The 20,911-nt window shown below is 43.0% G+C and overlaps 1 protein-coding gene across 1 annotated transcript; it reads left to right on the top strand.

The window, feature by feature from the left end:
• The first annotated feature begins 727 nt into the window (after window positions 1–727).
• Window positions 728–17,848, top strand: LOC142591419 (uncharacterized). The gene is made up of 10 exons (XM_075703746.1): window positions 728–890; window positions 7,718–7,818; window positions 8,687–8,725; window positions 8,851–8,883; window positions 9,749–9,848; window positions 12,632–12,744; window positions 14,535–14,582; window positions 15,481–15,516; window positions 16,966–17,104; window positions 17,759–17,848. Exons 1-10 carry the CDS (start codon window positions 821–823, stop codon window positions 17,770–17,772), a joined length of 693 nt encoding a protein of 230 aa, XP_075559861.1. The 5' UTR covers window positions 728–820; the 3' UTR covers window positions 17,773–17,848.
• Window positions 17,849–20,911: the final 3,063 nt, after the last annotated feature.

Raw genomic sequence — 20,911 nt, 5'->3', positions numbered from 1 at the left:
ATTCGATTTATTCTTTTTGCATTGTTGGCATTTGAGCAAACGTTTCTCGCGGCTGCGTTTTTCACTTTTCATGAATAAGAGCTTAAACAAGACTTTAATGCTGTAAAACGCCTCTTAACTTTTCTTTTTATTCTGCTCTATCCCAACTGAGATGAATACGAACGCAGAAGCCAATGCGTCTGTTTCAGCGGGAAATGGGCGAACGCTACAAAAAAGTGTAACAAAGAACAGCGCAGCACTCGTGCATGACTTCCTTAGAACGTGTACATTTCCACGCAGGCTGGCGTTACATTTCCTGCAGCGTCCCAACTACACGAAACGGCTTTGCAACCTTAATGGAAGGATGACGAGTAATAATTGTGCGGCTGCCACTTGCGCCACCGGCTCTTATTGGAGCATGCGACAACAATACTGTGACAACCATATGAGTCCTACCATCGATCTCTAGAGGGATATCTAGTCGTGTTTTTTTTTTCACGAAATTTACATCAGCTCTTGGTTGAGTGGAGGCCTCCTGCATAGCAATAGGCGAGTGAAATGGCCCTGCGTTTTACCGAGCATTAAACATATCCACGCTGAGTACTTGTATATAGATAAGAAGGTCTAGGTGACGCAAAGCACTGATAATAAAATGGCAGTGGGCACAGCGACTGTGGGGACGCGTGTGGCTTTCAGGCCCTTGGAGGATATCGTAGCACTCGGTGATTATGCGCCTGCTCAGTTCACTATAAATAGGCGCAAGCAGCAGAGGTTACGCAGAAGCATTAGCAGTCTCACTAGAGAAATTGCTCGTTATCCCCTATATAGGCTTAAGCAAGCCATGAACTTCGCTCAAATTTTCCTTCTGTTCTGTCTCCTGAGTGCCCCGTGCAGCCTTCGGGCTGCTGAAGGTATGTACTAATGCTTGCTTCCAGCATTGTCTCCCGTAGTTGATTCCCGATTTATTCACTCAGAATGTCCGTTTCCTCACTAACAAGGCTACGGTTAAGAAGATTCTAAAAACCTGCTTTCGTAATTTATTTATTATTTCCACAAGAATCCTCATTTTCACATTAAAATAATAGTGCTTCCATTGCGAGTGACTCTTCCTGTGTTTACTGGAATCTCAAGCTATTAGTGCCCATTTTAGCGGCACTCGCTTGTACACGCTGAAATCTATCCAACGGAAAATCATCCTTATTATCGTTATCCTTCTGTCGTACTAGGTGCAGGAGAGAAGCATCTGCCAGCAATCTCCCATTACCCTTGTCTTGTCACAGCTGACTGCATTCAATGCCTGAAAATTTTCTAACATCATCGCACCGCAAACCCTTTGCCGTCATCGACAGGGTTTTTTTTTCTAATAGCACCTATTCTGTTATCCGCTATATGGGGTACATGAAGCAGTGAACTGAACTTATTCATCGTATGCTCAACTAGAACATCAGCGCACCCGCTGGCTGTCTGATCGAGAGCCATAGGTTTTTGTTTCCTTGATACTACGCCAGTAATCTTACAGCGTAAACTGTTCTGGGCTCATTCCATGGGCCGTTTCGGTTGACGATATGTCCACTAACGCCGGTGTCCGGCGTCTGTAGAAGCTATCGCCGGGAATGAGAAAAAGTATGACCCAGTTCCCACCGAGATCGAGCCATCGTCCGCTGCTTTGGAGTCAGCTGCTATACCGCTGAACCATGCCAGCGATCCCTAGCATAAAGCGGAAAGATGCCCTGTAAGCGCGTCCTTATCAGCAAGGAGACACGCCATGTCGCATGCTCGCCGCGCAGCCTTGATGCGTGCATATTTTCCATTGCAGGTGCATATTATTACTTAACTACATCTTGCCTTGAGCAGTTGCACAGGTAGTGTTACGAGGCAATTAGAAAGGTTCCGGCAAGGAAAGACAGTTTACGGAGATGTATATAACAAAGCTACAATATACATTATGTACATGAAGAAATCAAGCTGGCTAGGTGACTATATCCCTGCTGCATTTCAAAGAGAATGCCAATAAAGCATCAGCATCATTATCATAGTATCGTGCCACTTGCGTTGAGGTGTGAGATGCGCGCTGTCCTGCGTCTATACGTGGGCCCTTTGCCATTGTAGTTGCATATTATTACACCAAGAGGCACATGATGGAGCAGTTGCATAGGTAGCGGTACAAGGTAGATCAGGAAGTCTTGAGGAAGAAAAAGAAGGTTACGTAGACGTATAAATATTTATGTAATGAACAAGCTATATGGCATACCTGATTAATTAAAGCAGCCTAGGTGTCTACTTGTCACTGTCCCACTTCAAAGGGAATGCCAATAATTCATCATCATCTTCATCATTAGCATCTATCGTGCCATTTGACACGCGATGTGACATGCGCACCGCACAGCATCGATACGTACAAGTTTTGGATTGCCGTTCTGTGATATTTTACCGGGTGTCCCGACATGTAGAAGTTGCACATACCGTTTGCATACCGCGCGTACCTGCGCCTAGTTAACTCAAGCACGCTGGGTGGCTCTTTGCCACCACCCCGTTTTGAAGTGGAATGCAATAACGCATCATTATCACCGTCATCGACAGCAACGTACCGCGGCAAGTTGTGGCACACGTTATGGCGCCTCCTCGCAAGGTACGAACCGCTGCTGAAGAAGCCGTTCGTAGAGCTACGCCCGCGGCTGCAACCAGACAACATCGGGTTCTGCAGACTGTTGTGGAGAGAGCAGGTCAACTAGCAGCGAACCCACAGCGAAGCCGTAGCTTGCTGTCGACACTGGCCGGCCGGTGCAGGTCCGTCTCGTGAAAACGACGCGAATAGATTTCGCCGCGAAGACCCTGTAGTACCTGCTGCCGAAAATGGAGCTCCTATGTAGCCGTTCATCCAGCTTACGCTATGACTGGCCTACGCGTACCACGCAGGTCCGTGTTTTTTTTTCTCACCACACGTCACGTGGTCTTAGCTTTAGGAGGCTTATTTGTTCTCCTCCATGTTTTATCCCCATACTAGTACTTGCGAAATCTCATGACTGCGCGTCTTCTTAAAGGATAACAAGAAGCTACAAGACTACAAGGTCTGGCTAGATCAATGTTCCACTGCACTAAATGGAGGCTGAAAACCAGTCACGAACTCAATTTTTGTGAACAGAATAATAAACTTTATCCTTGCGAGCAGTAATTTCTAATCATTGCGCGGCTTTGCCAGTAAGGTCATCAGTCATTTGTTGCAATCACCTGCAGCGTTGTTGAACGGGTTGTGAAGAAGAAGACGCGCCTCGCGGCACAGCCGCATCGCCAACGCGCGGCTCGTCTCGCCTCGCGCTGTTGATTGCTGGCGTCCGTTTGGACAGTGTTTTCGGGCTGCTTCGCCGTTCCCGGTTGCTGTGCCTTTACATTAGGAGCCGCCAATAAACCTTTTCTCAGGGTCAGCGTCATTCCGAAAGCGTATGTTGCTCATATGTACCTTTTTATTCTGACAGCCAATTTTTTCTAACGTAACGTTTCGGATAGATCTGCCCCCAAAAAAAGCAGTGAATAACATTGCGCTCATTGTGTCTGCTTTCCTTGTACCCTAAATGGGCTTTCTTTTGGCGCTTTCCTTGGGAAAGATTATGGCCGCTGTGGAAACAGTTTTCTAAAATGTTCACGGGCGCTTCTTCTGCAGCGCAATGCCTGAATTGGTGTTGATAACTGCCCTTTCTAGATGTCTGAACTAGAAAATTGGGCTATGCGATCTTTTACTAGACCTAGCGACATTCAACATGTGACCTCGCTCGAAGGTTCACGTCCACCATTGAAAACGCGAACCATATCTTAGCTAACAAAGAGGGGCTGCTCGAGCAACTGTCACAAGTTATCTAAAGCATCAAAGGACTTATCGAGTATAGCAAACATGTAGAGGCATATGACCATTCGGCACCGTATGAGGATTAGTGCCTCCTAATTGGTATATTGCCAGATTGTAGTGAATGCGAAAACCTCAGTAGCAAATGTGTGTATTTCGATATCAACTAGTCAGCGTACATGTGCTCAGATAAAAAACTATAGCGAAGAGCACAGTGGGCGATTGTCGTAAGCTGACGTGCGCATCACATGCGTCGGCTATTTATAAGTGGCTCAATGAACCATCCAGGTTAATCGCTGGTGATCACGTAGATTCTAGAATTGACATCAGTGTTCCAGTAGCGCGCAGATTTTGCTGACACGAGGCTCGGGGACAGCGCGTACACCAGATAGAACTATCGGTAACATTGGAGAAGCTTCCAATAAAGAAAGGTGCGTCTCGTGCTGAGCGATAACTTTGAACATTTGTTAGGCGGTGAAGTGCGGTCACCGTATAAAGATAAACAAGCATGAATGTCAATATTATCAGTTGTGGAATCGTTTTAAATAACAGAGAATGTGGGTTGAGGTTTATAATACACAAGTCATTACATAAGGTCATCACATTAACTAACCAAAAAGTCCTGTGCACCTACGTAAAATCACGTATATGAATAAATACTAAAAATTTGAATTAATAAATTATTAGTGCTAAAGGTTTCAAACTTGAAGGCTAAACAGGAGAAGTACCAGTCGACTCCAGAATGAAGGCGTATTGCTAGCCGCAACACAAACCAAGGACAGAAGAGGACGCACATAGCCCTTACCTCAAAAAATTCATTATTTTCATGAGGAGCATGCATATGGACAAATAAAATAGAAGTTCACACGAAGACAGGGCCTTGAAGTGGTCAAGCGGTAGAACGAAGAATGTAGCTATAGCGAGTATCTGGGACAATAGCTCTGGTCTTCGTTTTGTTGGCAACTGCGTTCCCAATGAATGTTTATATAGTCGTAGTTCGCTCTCAACCAGCCTCGTTGGGAGGGAGGAGGAGAATGAGCCGGTACGTAAAGAATAAGGCGAGGGTATTCAGTGTTCAAACGAAGAAAGCAAAAATGACAATTCGCCTTTCATTGTCATAGTGGAGGAAGAATAAGGGGTAGCACTGTTGGTTCTACTGAGTGCACATAACCAAAACGGAAAATCATCGACACGAGTGAGCAGTTATGTTCAATTCAACGTGTCCAGTTTTATTCAGAAAAAGGAAGAATAGACATTGCTGGGGCGATTTGAAAAGTGCGAAATAAAAAATAAAGACAGAAAAGGGAAAGAAAAGCCGGGAAACAGGAACTGAATTGTAGTTTTCGCAATATTTCATATCATTGTGCAAAAACGTTCACGCATCAAGGTTGAGGATGAAACCTGGCAGCTCATGCTGAGCAACGGAAGCCATTAGCCATGGAACCATCCCGGCTGTGCCCGGAGCGTAACATTCCAGCATGCGCCCATTCAGTGGTGTGCAACAATGTTCGATCGATTTTACATGAAAACAATTATCATAAGCTCGCGATATTAAGTCTATTACAAAGGCAGAAACGCTGTCATTGATAGTCGCTACCAACGCAGTCATAGTTTACGGAGGACGGCGTCACTGCACAACACCTGCCGTCTCCCCAATGATTTCGTTGTAGCAACTGATCTCATCCTCATGGCTCAAAATGCAGCTCACCTTGAACATGAAGCACTCGGTCGTTTTTGCACAGGTGGCGTTCGTCAGACAAGTTACAAAATCGCAGTAGTCCAGTTGTGCATTCGCTAGTTCTTTCGCGGCTCGGAGAAGCTAAATGCAGCTGTCTTGTGACTTATACACGTGAACCCCCCCTGAAACTCGTGGACTCACATATGCAACCCGCGAATACATCTAAAAGAATATATGCAATACTACCCATGCCACTTGTATTTTCGCAGAAAGAGGCACATCAGGAAAAAGTTTTGCAGCAAAACGCTTGGGAGATTTGCGCGGGTCTTTAGCCAACGCACAAGAATCGATGAGAAGAATGTTGGGGTCCTTTGATGTGGTACTGTGGGAGATAATTAACGGCTGGTGGGAAAATTTCTGCACTCTTCATTTTCTTCTATCATAGGCGCTATATCAAACATGCGAAAATGTTCACTCGGGTATTACTGTTTATTTGCTAGTCAAATGTGACCAGAAATTTGAAGTTAGAGAGGGTTGAGGGTGGATGGTTGCATGTTATCGTGTAACGTAGATTGAAGACGGAGTCTTACAAAATAGATGTTTCTCTTTAATTGCGGGCCAGGAGAAGAGCGTGCAACTTACGCACTTCATCGTATTTCGTGGCACCGACCTTTGCGCGCGCCGTCCTGAGGTGCGGGAGCCCCACATCTTTGTGTCAATAGGTGATGGGCGCGCACATACGACTTTATCGGGATGGCGTGCGGCTATGAGAACATCATTTCGCCATTACGCTTTTAATCTCAATGGCAGCCTGAGAAGCTTAATGTGGGACTGTAGGCACACAGAGAATATGAAGGATTTGTTGTTAGCTTTTACCAGGTAAAAAAAAATCTGAAATGTCCGCATAATTAGTAATGCCAATTTTCAATTTCCTTATACTAACTTTAGATTAAATATGAAGTGATTCATTTGTAACCGTCTTCCTCTGTCGCTTTGGCTTTGCACTTTGGTAAAAGAACTTTAAAGATGATTATAAAACGCGATGTACCTTCTTTAAAATATTGTTAACAATGTCGGCTTTTGTGTAAACTAAAGGATTAAGGTTTAGTGAAATTTAATTTAAAATATCTTTCTTGACTTTGCCATCTTGACGCGAGAACAAATAACCCAGGGAAATGTTTTTCTTGAAAAAAAATTGTAAAGCACGCAATTTGACTACTTTAGTAAATGCATCAGAAACATATCCTAGTGAATATCCGTTGCTTAAGGCGATAATGTTCTTTTTATAAGCAAGACCAATGTTTTTGAGGAGTCGCGTTAAATTTTCATTTGTAAACGTAGGGCCTAAAATGCACGAGGGATACATTTTCCAGCTTCAGTTAACCAGAATAGTTGTGCGAAATTCTTCCTGGCTGTTACTCAAAGTTTTCGTTTTGATTTTACTTTGAGTAATTGAGAGAGACATCACAGGTCATCATGGGGTTCGACCTCGCGAGTACTGGCTGAAAACTTTGTTGATGTAAAGACCCTGCTCTTTTTCTTTGGGTCTTTCGGTGAATGTTCAAAATCTATAAAGCAACAACCTCGATTGTAAAAAGCAAAAGAAAAAGACTGTTTTTACAAGTTTGTAGCTTTATAAAAGAAGCTGAGTGAAATAACTATAAAGTCTAGCCTATTTTTAGAACGTGGAGGTGATCTTGGCGCCACTTAGGGAGCAATTCTAGTGCTTAGTCGGTCATGCTATTTGGAACTCGCCGTGGTTGCTTAGTGGCTGTGGTGTCGGACTGCTAAGCATGAGGCCACGGGATCAAATCCCCGCCACGGCTGCTGCATTTCGATGGGGGTGAAAGGCAAAAGCACACGTGTACTTAGAATTAGGTGCACAGTAAAGAAGCCCAACTTTTCCTAAATTACTTTCGAGTGTCTCACTGCGGCGAGCCTCATAATCATATAGTGGTTCTGGCCCGTAAAACCACATAATTTATTTTAATTTCTATGCTATTTGGAGGAAACGACATGCAAGTTCACAAATGTGTTTTGAAACGAAATATTTGTGGTAGCATAATCGCAAAAAAAAATATTTTTCGAAGGACACAATCTATAATCCTCCTTTCGGGTGTGCAAGCACGTCAATAAGTCCTAATATCCTCTTTAGATCACTTCTTGCGTACGAGACAACACGCCGTAGTCAGAATTCCTCAATGATTATGTAACATCTGCAGGCGAAAACGCAACGGAAGAAGCTCATGAAGGGAAAGAAAATGGATACAACGAGGACACCTGTATTGAAATCACACTGCCAAACATTCTGCAGATTGATCAGGTGAGATGAAAAGAATGTCTCCTTATGGCAACACTTGTCCGAGCTCGTTGTTACGTTTTAAAATGCAAATAATGCGGTACTTGACATGGACATCGGAATAAATAGTTTCTACAGGAATTGTGCAGAATTAGAAGTTGGTTCATGAAATGAATTGAGAGCAAAAGAGATGCCACGAAAAATATAAAGTCGTCCGAATACTCAGCTTTCTATTTAAATATGCTTTCAAATAATATCAAATGTGACATCACTGCCGAAATCTCAACCATATGGATTTCGCGCACAGCAAAATAAAGAGGCAGCCACATACGCGAAGACTGTCTAAATGGATTTTGAAATATTACTACCACGCACAGTGCAATAGAAAGTAACTTGGAATAATGCTCAGTATGTGAAAGTAGAATTCGCTTTATGGGCTTCCTACCCGAAGCAACACACCCACTAATCAGGTCTCAGCGCAATGCCCGATTCTAGTAAGGCACACACATCTGCGCGCAGTTAAGAAATCGTGCTTCCCGAACATTATTATAGCACATCTGGCGCAAAAACGAGTCCATATGATGGACGCTTCTTCATGGGTAGACAGCACACTTTAGATAAGTGACCTATTACTAAATATTTGCCTAGGCTCTTGTGTTTTACGAGTCGAGGGCGCCTCCTCAACTTAGAAGCTGTGTATACATTCATGACAATCTCTTGAAACAGTGAGTGGGCCCGACCACGAGCGTTCTTCTTTTTTGACCCGTCTTAACGCAACTTCTGTCCACATTTAACAACTCACCTATGATCTATTAGCAGGTGCTACACAGCTAAACATGTTGCGATTTCGTGGTGCTCAAAGGTTGAGTCACATTGATATCGTTTATTGCAGTGCCTTGGAGATAACCTCAACCTCTGCAAAGGAAAGACAGTACGTACGCATGACGCATTGCTTGATTGATTGTAAATTGTTACAGTTACAACTATAAAAGGTTTCTCCTTAACATTCGCTTTTCCTATTGTATACATTTTTCATCTTGAAACTTGCTTTTACAGACTCTCGTGGAAGGCGTCCTATCTTTGGCAAACGTAAGTCTGATTCAATTTAATGAATTCAACTGTGAATGCTACCAGTTTTCTACCAAATTTAGGTTGTAGCGACCACTGCTGTAACAAGAAGAATGAATGGTGAGAATCGCAGCTATTTAGAAAAAAAAACATGCGCATAAGAATACGAGGCAGGGATCTCAAGATTGCAATATTTCGCAGCATTTAACGCAAGAAGCTACAATGGAGAGTGGTAGTCCAGGTATTCGACATAAGTTAGACCTAGCATTGTCTTTTTTCCGAGGGCACGTATATATATATATATATATATATATATATATATATATATATATATATGGGTTTTCTTCAAAGTTCAGCACGCAGGACCCGACGTAACATACGCAGGAAAGAGACGACGAACTGTACTCTGACGAAGGCTGGTCCACCAGCCGAAAACGTTAAGTAAAAGTAGATCTCCCAAAAAGTTCGTCGTCTCTTTCCTGCGTATATATATATATATATATATATATATATATATATATATATATATATATATATATACCAGCGTTCCATTGTTCCACCCCTAACTGAGTGCTGCTGCCAGTTGCCGCAGTCGAACTTCCAGCTTTTTGCTGAGATGTATAGCGTAACTACTTCTCACACTGCCCGGCGATAGTTTTCTCTTTATAGAGCGACAGCAGAAGAACAGGTATGGTTGTCATTAAATAGTAGTAATACATGATGCGAATGGCCGTTACAACAGCCATCCTCGAAACTCGATCACTTGTCTGATGAGGATGAAGAAATGAAGGGAGCGTCATAGTTGTGTATTCGTCACCAGGCATGCTCACTTTATTTTCAAATAGCACGCTTCAACGTGTTTAAGGACAGAACATTTTTTTTTCAGTGCACCGTGAGTGGCGTCCTTAGGAACTTGAGTGTAGTCAAAGCCCTAGTAACCGTGAAAGATCTGCTGGTTGCCCTTCTCGGCAAACTGGTGCCAAGCTGTAAGTAAAAAAATATGTTTGCCTCTTTCTAAAAAAAAAACCTACTGGCACATCAATATAGACATATTGTAAGTGCTGGGACATGTGCCCGATGCGAAACGGTATTAACATAAATTTGTCTAATATTGGCAACTACGCCTACAATTGAAAATATCAACAGTAAAATACCAACTTGGATCGGTGGGTACACGTTGAAGTTAGAGTAACATCACATGGGACAACACGAAGAAAAGGAAATAGACAGCGCTTCCTCGTTAACCTCTCATTGCCCTGATTCATGCTCTATTCCACTCATTGACATATGTCTGAGCCAAGTACGAACGACGAGACATTGCGGGTAACAGCTCGGACTGACTTTCGGAGGGTGTCATGCCTGCGAGCGTAAATAAGATTTTATAACGAATTTACAATGAAAAGTAGTTGTCTAAAGAGATATTATTGCAATTTGAAAAGGTACGGTTATTTCGAGAATCAACGGACGAGGTCTTTCTGAAAGGAATGCTACAATGGTCGCACCCAGGGCAGGAAACTGAAAGCGCAACCTGTTGCACAGTGCGCACTCGAAATACACAAAAATGCGCTTTTACTTAAGAACGCCATATTTCAACTTTCGACATAAGAACTGCCTAATTGTCCATGTACTGACTTCATATGTGAGAGGACTGTTATAAGTAAAAGACTGGGGCAAATAAGGTTCATTATGGTACAATATGCCTTTCTAGGCTATGTGGCACTTCTGACTCGTGGCTCAGAAGTTGTTGTAACAGCATATTTTGAGTTTGTCGCCGCACTGATCACGTTTGCTCTGGTTTGTTGATGGTGTCCATACCATTATTAAGCTAGGAGCCGCGACTAGCAAGCAAATAAACTCGAGTATTCGTTACAAAAACGATATATCTTACGGGGCGTAAGGCACGAATACCTTATTTGGGAGGGAGAGGTCATGTTATTCCTGGGCGTGTAAGTGTACAACATCGCTCTTCGAACTCTTCTTCCATAAGGATCCGTTTTCGCACCATTTTTAACTTTTTGTTATACGCCACCGTGATAAGATAAGCCAGGGGAAGCGAGTCAGTCCAAGACACCGGAGCCACCCTCCTCATCCGGTTATCTACTTTTTCTCTGCTAGCTCGACCGAACAAAAAGGCTATTCACTTCTGCGTGCTCCTCACCTCTTCTAGTCAGCTAATTAGATCAGAAAAAAGACGCCGAAGGAGTGGATGCTATTCGCTTTAAAGCAAACTGACCTCCTATAGACGGGGACAGCGTTTGAGTGGGCGGTTCAAAGAACGCTGAGGGTCAGCCCTCGGTGCTAACATGGGTGGTTATGTAAATTTGACCTGAGTAGTTTATAATCAAAATTGACTGCAATAGTATTATGGTATAAGGCCTCAGGTATTACTGAACCCCCGACGAGAATGAACTTGTTCGGCCGTTCACGAAATCTTGTGCCGGCGAATCAACCTATGTTTCGAGAGATGGCGTGCGACATCTTTGGGAAATAAGTGATAAAGCCGCGGACTTAGGCGCGGTAATACGTGACGGACACTTTATTATATCAGTTTGGAGTAGCAGTAAAGGCAGTTTCTTTGTTTGGCTTCGCCGGGATTTCTGGCACACCAGGTTGCTGTGACGCAGTCATCTTGAACACATTGTGGCGCCCTTTTCCCATGGTACACATGTCCTGCCTAATTGTGTATATGTTTAAACAAGGCTAAATTGATTACTGTAACTAGAAGAACCTTAGCCTAAATTTAGGTTAGTCTGTATCCCTTCTTGTTTTTGTCTGTTGTGCGCATTATTTATGAACGATCTAGCCCAGAAGTCGCAACGAGGAAAAAATACGGGGAAAAGAGAAGCGGCAAAAAAAAAAAAAAACGGGTAACTAGGATGGCGTGGTGAGCTCTTTTCAGTAGACTTAGGGTGGTGGACGCAAAAGCTGTTCGCCAGAACGAAAACACAGAATACACATAACCTAACATTTTTACACCTTTATACGTGTATAAAGGGTGCTCGGTTGTCCCCTTGGTAGCACACTCACGTTGAGAAGATAAGATAAAATTTTTGGTGGGAACCAATAATAATACCTTATTTGACGGATTTTTCTTGCAAGTAAGAATTACGACACCTGTGACAGGTGACACAAAAAGAGCATTAAATAAAGCTTCCAATCTATCTGTGTCAAGTTTTCCTATCGGATAACTCTGTGCGCCCAACGCTGTTGGAATGATTACATAGTTTACAACGGCGTCTTTCTCATCGCACGTCTAGTAAGAGCTCCGTTGTCGTCTTCTAAATAATTTTGAAAGCTCTAACCGTAGGAGTGTCACCCGTGGGACAAGGAAACACCCTTAAGGGGTTAAATATTTCTAGAGTGCACAAAGAGAGTGAAAAAGAAAGAGAAATAACTGCTTCGACGTTTTCTTCTCCACGTGTGCATTTGTCCTAGCTCTGGATAACATAGTTTCAGTGTTTCGCATAAGGAGACTAGCTTCGCAGCCGTGCGGTTGTTTGTTAGCAGCAGAAAGATTCCTGCACTTGCCAAATAGTCAAGAGACCAAATCTCGAAGCAGTCAACATTGCTTGCCATAGCGTTACCACTAGTTGCGAGAAGTTCATGTGGTTATATTACATTCGGTGCCAGCTTAGCTACTAACTTATCCTTATAACATTTAGCGACCGGTGTCAGTAGGTGCTTCTGCGGTTTCTGCTGCTTACGCTAGCTTATATTTTTTATGCGCTTCTTCTGTGCAGCGCTTAGGCATACTTTTTTCCCTTTTCAGTGGGCACGGCATTGAACGGATTGGACATGTTTTCTCTGCTTGCAAGTCAAGAAATCAAGGACGACGTTTGCTACGGAGAAATAAAAATTACCGTTCCTAACAGCCTTGGAAAAGTAAGTTGAGCTGTTTTCTCATATTTATGAGAAACAGTGGAGTATTGCAGTGAAATATGAACACAATAAAAAAAATTCTTTCTCGGCAAATATCACTGAAACTTAGAAGGTAAAAGCAAAGTGCGCGACATATACAAAACATTTCTGTTATAACCCGCAATTATTACAATAAAAGCCATACATAGCCCTAACGTGCTTGCTGGGAATATTCCTTATCGCAAATTATTAAAACAATATTGCAGACATCGCAAGGAAGTTCACAGCTTGGGATAGCAATGAGACAGTGACCTCGTATCTGTACCTTCAGTGGTTGCTTCCGTAATTTTTAAGCAGCTATATTTACACCAAATACTATACATAAAATATAAACAGTTTATTAGCGTCAAATTATCAAAGATTGGGTTCATTTACGGTTGTTAACTGTTGAGTGTGCTTGACTGTTTTGCGCAAATAATTTTTGTGTGAGAAAACGGCATTGTTGACATAAGTGAAAAAAAAAAGCCGTTAAAGCCGGATGATCTTTGATTATAAGCTTCGACCCGAAGACAGTTCAAAGATGCAATTGTTTTCGAAGTCGCCTGCTATTACCGTATCGTATGTTACTAACATGGAAGCAGATTATGTGCTTTTATACTCTGGGGGTTGAAATTCTGAATGCATAAAATTAATTTAAATTGAGAAAGTAAGAGCGTCAGCAGGCACTTTGTCGTGCAACCCTCCTTTATTCGCCTAAGCAAACAAAAAGACGAAGTTGTGGCATTGCATGTTCGGTTGGAAGTTTGACGGTGCATGCAAGATAAATACGAACTCGCGGTATTCTAAAAGCTATTCAGGGTTTTCTTTCTCTTCTGAGACGAAGCGAGGAAGGGTCTAGATCAACGCAGTGTAAGTTTGCACAAAATCTGCTACCAACGACATGCTTGAATCACTTCCATACACAATCACTTGCATTACTAATTTACAAGCACGATGAATGTATAACGTAATCACTTCCGAGGTCATTTTGAAATAGAATAAAGGCACGGTAGCGAGAAAAGCCCGCTGTTGCTGAATATATATTGCTTAAATATCTCAAATTAACTGGCGCGGGGAATGCGGACCGGAACAACAAAACAGATATGAACAAACGCATGCAGCAACTCAAGTTGCTTTGATCAGAAATGAATATTTATACGAAAGGGAGCCGTGATTCCAAAAGATACAAATTCTGGACAGGAGTAAGGATGACGCCGCCAGAGAAGCGCTGGAGGCATTTTGAATTAAAAAGTTATGGTGATAAATGTGGCATTAATTTGCTATGGTTGCAGGAACATTGATTCTAGACCGGAGGGCATCTCGCTATGTTAGCACTGTTTGTATTTAAGATGCACATTCGCCCACTTTTCTGTATACATACAAATCGATGTTCTTTTCCGCTAAAAATAAACTTTAGATGGTAGTGGGGTCCTCAATTCCTGTGTTTGGTCTTGCCATCGGCTGCATTCTTCTCACCTGCTATACCATGGCAAGATATAAGTGCATGGACAGCCAGGAGGTCAAATATTATTTGAAATTAAGTGATATTGGGGAGTTGATATTCCATTACGTTTGCTTTAAGGGGCTTTGTGCAATCTGCATGTTTAAATGTATAGTTAAGTATACGCTACAACGTGGCTGCATTTTATTTAACGATATCATAGGATTGATATTACAATACTTCGTTGAGGAGCACTGCTGGTCACATGTGAGGCTGCATAAGTTCTCCCCGTATTTTCCGCTAATTAGGTTAATGTGCTCTTTCTTTTTTACAGTGCGTCGATGACACACTCAAGCTTTGCAAAAACGGAACGACAATTGACGTGAGTACTGTTTTTCTGTTACCATGGGCTTCGTAAATCGATCCTACATTGTTTCTTAAGTAAATGCACGCATAGTGATTAGTGGTGCTACCGAAATGCTTTTGACTGGCAAAGTACAGGCTCTTAATGTCAACGTTTTTGTGACATATAATTATATCTATTAAAATATACCCCACATAATTACCCTGAGTGAACGCCAACTCTATTAAGGGTCTGCTTCTTTGGAACGAGTACACTGCTTCATAAGAAAATGCTTTTTCTTATCTGCACGTGGCTTCGCACTACTGTCTTATAAAAAACAAACATAAACTTATTGACTACCGACAAGTAAATGATACCGGAAACTACAAATAAGCAGCGCGGATGCATTCCCCGGACCCAAAAGCACTCCACAGATTATCATCTCGTCTGTGACAACGCCATGGTGTAGATAGCATTGGTGTCAGTTACCAAGACAGGTGACTGAAGCTTCCAATATTAGTGATTAGTCGATGGCTTCCCACTGAGTCTGTGCAGAACAGCATGTAGAGTGAATTTCGCTCGCGCTTTTCTAACTGTCCTTTTTCAATTTTCAGACTTCCATTGTAGATAGATAACATTGACGTTAACTATCAAAACTGTTGAGTGCGACATCTAATATTAGTAATTATTTTATAGCTTCCGACACAGTCAGTGAAGAACAGCGTGCACAGTAACTTTTGCTTGCTCTTTTCTGAACGTCTTTTTCCGTTTTCAGACTTCCATCGTAGATAGATAACATTGGTGTCAACTGTCAAGACTGTTGACTGCGACATCCAATATTAGTAGTTATTCTATAGCTTCCTACAGAGTCAGTGCACAATACCGTGTACAAAGAATTTTGCTTGAGCTTTTCTAATTAACCCTTTTGCGTTTTCAGGTTTCCATTGTAGAATCCCTCGTCAAGACAGTTGGGGTAAGTGCGGACGGATGGAATACCATTACAGAGTGTTTTTTACCACTCCGTCGGCTACCCATCAGCACATAAATTGATCTAATACATAAATGTGCATTTTTTGGTCTCAACTCCAAGGCATGTCTTTAAGTGTCCAGTGTCTCGTAACGGATGTATCTTATATGAAATATGAATATGTATAGATAACATTTTTTGATCTTCCACGAAGGGTTAGGAAAAGAGAGCTCTTTAGTTTATCTTGGCATAATCATTTTTCTGCACTCATATTGCGGAAAAAAATGAAACAAATTAGACAATGCGATCATGTTCTCTCTCTTTGACGCAGCTACTTCAAAAGCGCATACATTGAGTGAACGTTCAATAACACCACATGAAGCGGTGATAAACGGTAGAATGTAATGGTGCTGTGGGTGGTCGACTGTATGTAGACAAAAAGAAAAATACTCATAATCTGTCTGGCTCAGGCCTAAATTAAGTCTGCATTTACTTGCCGACGAACACAAGGTACTCTTTGCTCGGGTATTATCCTCTTGCACCAAATGTCTACGCATGAAAGATAACGAAATGTGAACTTTAAAACATACAAACTGCGGAAGTTATTGACAGCAAAGCTATAGTAACTAGAATGATCAGGATTTTGGAACATGCGCGAACGCTTATTGCGAGTACTTTCGCTGACTTTCACGCAGCTGGACGCCAGATAGACGCTTAATTTCAGCTTGAGGTGTGAAAATTATTGAAGGTGTACTTATTGCGACAACAATTATATGGATACTCCAGGTGCATTTCTGCCTTGGTGCCGCCGTCGCCGTGCGGTTCCTTATATAGTCCAAGCGCGATAAAATCCTCGCCACGCGCCGTGTGCTGTATGTGCGAGTGAAAGCGTGCGAGGGTGAGCCAGTGATCGTGGTTCAATCTCGCGCACGCAAGGGAAGGAAGCGGGGAGCAAGCGCGCCGTCTTCCGTCGCGCGCAAGTCTTATTTGGGATGGTAGGGGGGAGGAGCCGCTGTATCTTGAAAGGCATCTGCGGCGGGAACAGAGTCTGCCGCACGATGTGTTTTCCTGGCTTAGTTGGCGTTGATGTGAGACGCGGCAGGAAGGTCAATTCGCTCACTGCTGAAGCCCCGATTCCTCTATTCAGTGTATTGACAGATTTTTCACGATGATTGAGCGATATGTGATCATGTTTTCTTGTGCGCACGTGACGCCATGCTTGTTAATTTAGTTAGTATGCCTATGTTTACAAGTTTATACAGCCGATAAAACTACTATCCTTACTTCGTATAGCTGTTCTTTTATTTTCTAATGTATTTTACGCTTCGTCTTTCGGGCAAACATGTCACTTTTGTTGCATGACGTGCCCAATGCGCATGAATATAACTACGCGAAATAAGGAATAAAGAGAAACCTGATGTCTTTTCCTACTTCCTGTTATTTTATACATACCAGTGCATCGTCAAGGACTTGCTCACCACTCCACCAGACCAGACAGTCAGCAACCTTTTGTGTGATGTCGCGAGAACCCTGTCCATCGTTCTTGAACAAGTTCCTGGTGGCAGCATTCTAAGCAAACCCGTAACTCAAATCTGTAAGTATGAAGCACGGCAGTGAAAACATTGCAGGACTAATTGAACGTGTGCTATAAAGACATATGAAATTTCCTGCGAATGTTATATAATATATGACAAGGAACCAAAGTGGGAAAATAAAGTAATCAATTTGACTAGCTTGATTTGAGCCTGAATTGATGCAATAATTTAACGATGCCGGTACAGTGTAATCGTATTTTCATTATGATAACTGTTTGTGATTGCTTAATTCCATTTTTAATTTAAATGTATCGCAACATGTCGAGGTTTTGCATATATGTCGAACTAAAGCTGTCTTTCTTTGGACGTTTAGTGACCCCACAAGAAGTGCTCATAAAATTATCAAGATTGTTTCATGAATAAAGTAGAGTGAAGACATGTGGTCCTTCAGCCAGGTTTACTTTCTTGGCCTCTTTATGGCAAGTTCAATAGACATGGCAAAGTAAAGACTGAGCGAATTGTAGACCCGCAATATTCTATTAGTAACGCGTATCTTAAAAGTCGAAGTTGTTGCTTATGTTTTTTACATGTTTATTGCCCGACAGGCACATAATTTTGTAGCGAATAGTTTAGCTTGGTTGGGAAAGTGAGTAAAAAATATGCAGAATGCATAAACAAACCTTATATCACCCGTGTCGTTTCATCTTTTTCAGGCGAGTCGAAATAACCTCCGCAAGCTACAGTACAGCCGGCCCTCTTTATCACAACACACCGTTCCTGCCAATAAAACATGTAAACAAAAAATATCGTCTATATTTCTGCCACAACTGCCGTGTTCGCGTAGTTGTTTCGGCGCTGCGCTGCTAAGCCCGAAGACACGGGATGAAATCCTGAGCACTGCGGTCACATGTCGATGGCAGTGAAAAGCAAAATCGTCCGCCTACCATACAGTCGCCAAAGGTAATGAACCCCAGGTGGTCACAATGTTTTCCGGAATCCTCCACAACGGGGTGCCTTAGAATAATATCACTGTTTGGATACGTAACATCCCGGAATAAATAAAATATTTTAGCGTCCTTATGTGTTTGACAAATATTTTGCTTTAGGCCACGGCGGCCGCATTTCGATGAGGGCGAAATGCGAAAACACCCGTGTACTTAGATTTAGGTGCACGTTAAAGAACCCCAAGTGGGCGAAATTTTCGGAGCCCTCCACTACGGCGTCCCTCATAATCAGAAAGTGGTTTTGGCACGTAAAACCCCGTATTACAAAAAAAATATTTTGCTTTAAGAGGAGCGGGGGAAGCGTAGACGGGGAAGTGCAAATGTCTTTAGTTAAACGAACATTTATAAATTGTATTTCTGCATACCAGGACTGGGGGACGGGGGAGGTGACAATGTGGTTGGGCGTAGCGTCAGCAGTTGGCACTTCTGGAGCCCTATAACGCAGAACTATTCCAATATGTTTATATTCCAACCTCCTGACGTCAAATTTGCGTAACTGCCGGCGCAATCGTCGAGCGGTGGCCCGAAGGGTTTTATGAAGAGACCAATCAAACACTCTCCTCATTTTTAGGAGGTCACTTTTGTTTACTTTAAAAACGAATAACATTGCCTACGCTGAGCGGCTGGTCTTACTTAATTGGCTGACAAGGAGCGAGGAGCACGTTCAAGTTGAGAGGGATTCCGTGGGGCCGAGCCACTACGCTTAAGATCGATTACTGGATGAAGAGGGTGGTGCCGGCGTCTGCGATTGGTGCGCTTTCCCTTACTTGGCTTGACGTGGCTGGTGGAAAATTGCGGCGGCATGCAACGGAAGGTTAAGAATGCCGCTAAAACGGATCCTCAGCACAGAAGAGTTGGCAGAGCGAGGTCATAAACATGCCAAAAGTGCTCGTTAACGTTACACGGCCACGCGAAAATGTTTATTGTACGCAAATAAGCCCATGCTCTCCGGCTGGTGCAAGTAGCCATAGCCCAAGCGATCGGCGGCAGCCATCTTTTATTCCTTCTGGAATGGGGCAGCCTGCGGCTATAAAGAAAAAAACTCCAGTTTTGTTCGGCATATTAATGCATCTTTAACGCGTACACGTCACTTTGGCGCCCTGAGGTTTCGCGGTTTTGTTACGTCGCATGACAGGCAGGTGAAGTGGGTGTATTTAGAAAATCTTTGACCAATAACCGAGGACTAATGGTGAAAAGGCGTCGAATCAGAAATAACTATTTTTATTTTGTTGGGTCCAGTCATTCATAATCAGTGCGTACACATCATATCAGATGGGGAGCTACCGCGGTTTACGTGACGTCGCTTGCGAGACCGGAGAGATCCGGGTGGTTCAAAAAAGTTTTTGACCAATAGCGGAAGGCTGATTGCAGAATTGGAATAGAAAAGTTTGGAATAGCTTTACGTCATAGCGCTCCTAGCTTCCTGAATATAGGCTTATATTATGGCAGTAAAGTTACTATGTATCAGAACTTTTGGCATACTTGAAAGGAAATATTCACACCATGTAGCTCCAATATCAGCATTCCTTATATATGAAACATGCGCCTTGTAAGACCGGGCGAGAGTTACATCGGTAGCTGGCCGTGGAACGAAACGAGTGATTTGGCAGGGATCTACACCGGGAATGACCTTGCCTGCTGGTAAACGGCACATGGTTGCACCAAGGAAAGCTGTGGCGGACTCGCCCGAGTTTCCAGGTGGCCGATGGCCCCATACACTGCCGGCTTTCGGGAGGTGTAGCTGAGCTCTTCCCGTGAAGACGTTACCTCATTACGTTATAGCAGGTAACTAGCATGTACCCCTGCTGCTAATTCTGCTCCTTTTGTTTTTTTTTGTTCGTTTCATGTAAATTTTATTTTTATTTTCTTTTTTGCTTGAAGCCGCGTGGGCAGTCGCTTACGGAGGGTGAGGAATGCCCACCCACCGACTGGACAGGACAGAGCTCGCCAGGGTAAAGCTCAGGGGGCTCACTTTACACATTTTCGAAGGGCGGATGACACCGTATAAGTTTCCTGTGGTATGCGGAGACCGATATATTATTAGGGAAATGAGACAAAATACAATGACGTAGGCATAGTGATGTAATGTGATATTCCCTTTAGACTGTCGGTGCACATTGCATGACCATTCGATATCTATAGTAACAGACGACTGAAGCGTGTCGTCTGAAGCAATCTCTTCGAAAAATTATGTAAGAACGTGACATCAGAAGTGTCGATTCACTCAAGCCAGCGCTTATAATGGGTTCTTACGTCTGCTTATATCGTAAAGCATTCGTATGTCTCTGTGGTAAAAAAGACGACTGGGAAACGTGGCCCATCCTAATAAGCGATGACTAATTATATACGAGCTCCGTTCAAAGTAAGAAACGCGTCGTAGAAATGTTTTTACAGCGAAGCTGTTTATGGCTGGCAACTAGAAGAAAAGGTGTACGAGATGTTGACAAAAACAAATCATGGTGGTTCGATCCTGGTGATAGTACAGAAAGGGTCCAAGCTCATTGGCACATACCCCTGTGGACTCGGGGACCTGTAACGCGCCAATCAACTACCTTTGTCAGACGTGGGACCAATAGAGGTCCCAGGCAGAGGTAAAGAACAGATGTTTTTGAAAAAAAAATATTTAGTGCAACTTTTTGAAAAAGGATCGTTGAATTCTCTGCGCCAACCGCGCAAGTGCTCTAGTGCACTGTTCGCGCGTTCGTCGTCGTCGCCTTCTTCCACAGCTGGCTGCGTTGTGCAGGAAGATATAATCAGAAATGGCTCCAGCATCGGTGTCTCCCACAGCTGGATTTGTTGCAGCTCATCATTCCAGCGTAGAATTCACTCCTGTTCTGTCGTCGTAATTGGGAGGCCGCGTCT

Source organism: Dermacentor variabilis, chromosome 8 (assembly GCF_050947875.1).
Source record: "Dermacentor variabilis isolate Ectoservices chromosome 8, ASM5094787v1, whole genome shotgun sequence".
NCBI classification, from domain to species: domain Eukaryota; kingdom Metazoa; phylum Arthropoda; class Arachnida; order Ixodida; family Ixodidae; genus Dermacentor; species Dermacentor variabilis.
Note: the sequence above shows the minus strand (reverse complement) of the source record. Positions and strands in the feature narration are given on the sequence as shown.

Coding starts and splice junctions, on each gene's coding strand:
- LOC142591419 (XM_075703746.1), top strand. CDS start 821: ATGAACTTCGCTCAAATTTTCCTTCTGTTCTGTCTCCTGAGTGCCCCG. Junction 7,819..8,686: donor ACATTCTGCAGATTGATCAG/GTGAGATGAAAA, acceptor CGTTTATTGCAG/TGCCTTGGAGATAACCTCAA. Junction 15,517..16,965: donor CCCTCGTCAAGACAGTTGGG/GTAAGTGCGGAC, acceptor TATACATACCAG/TGCATCGTCAAGGACTTGCT.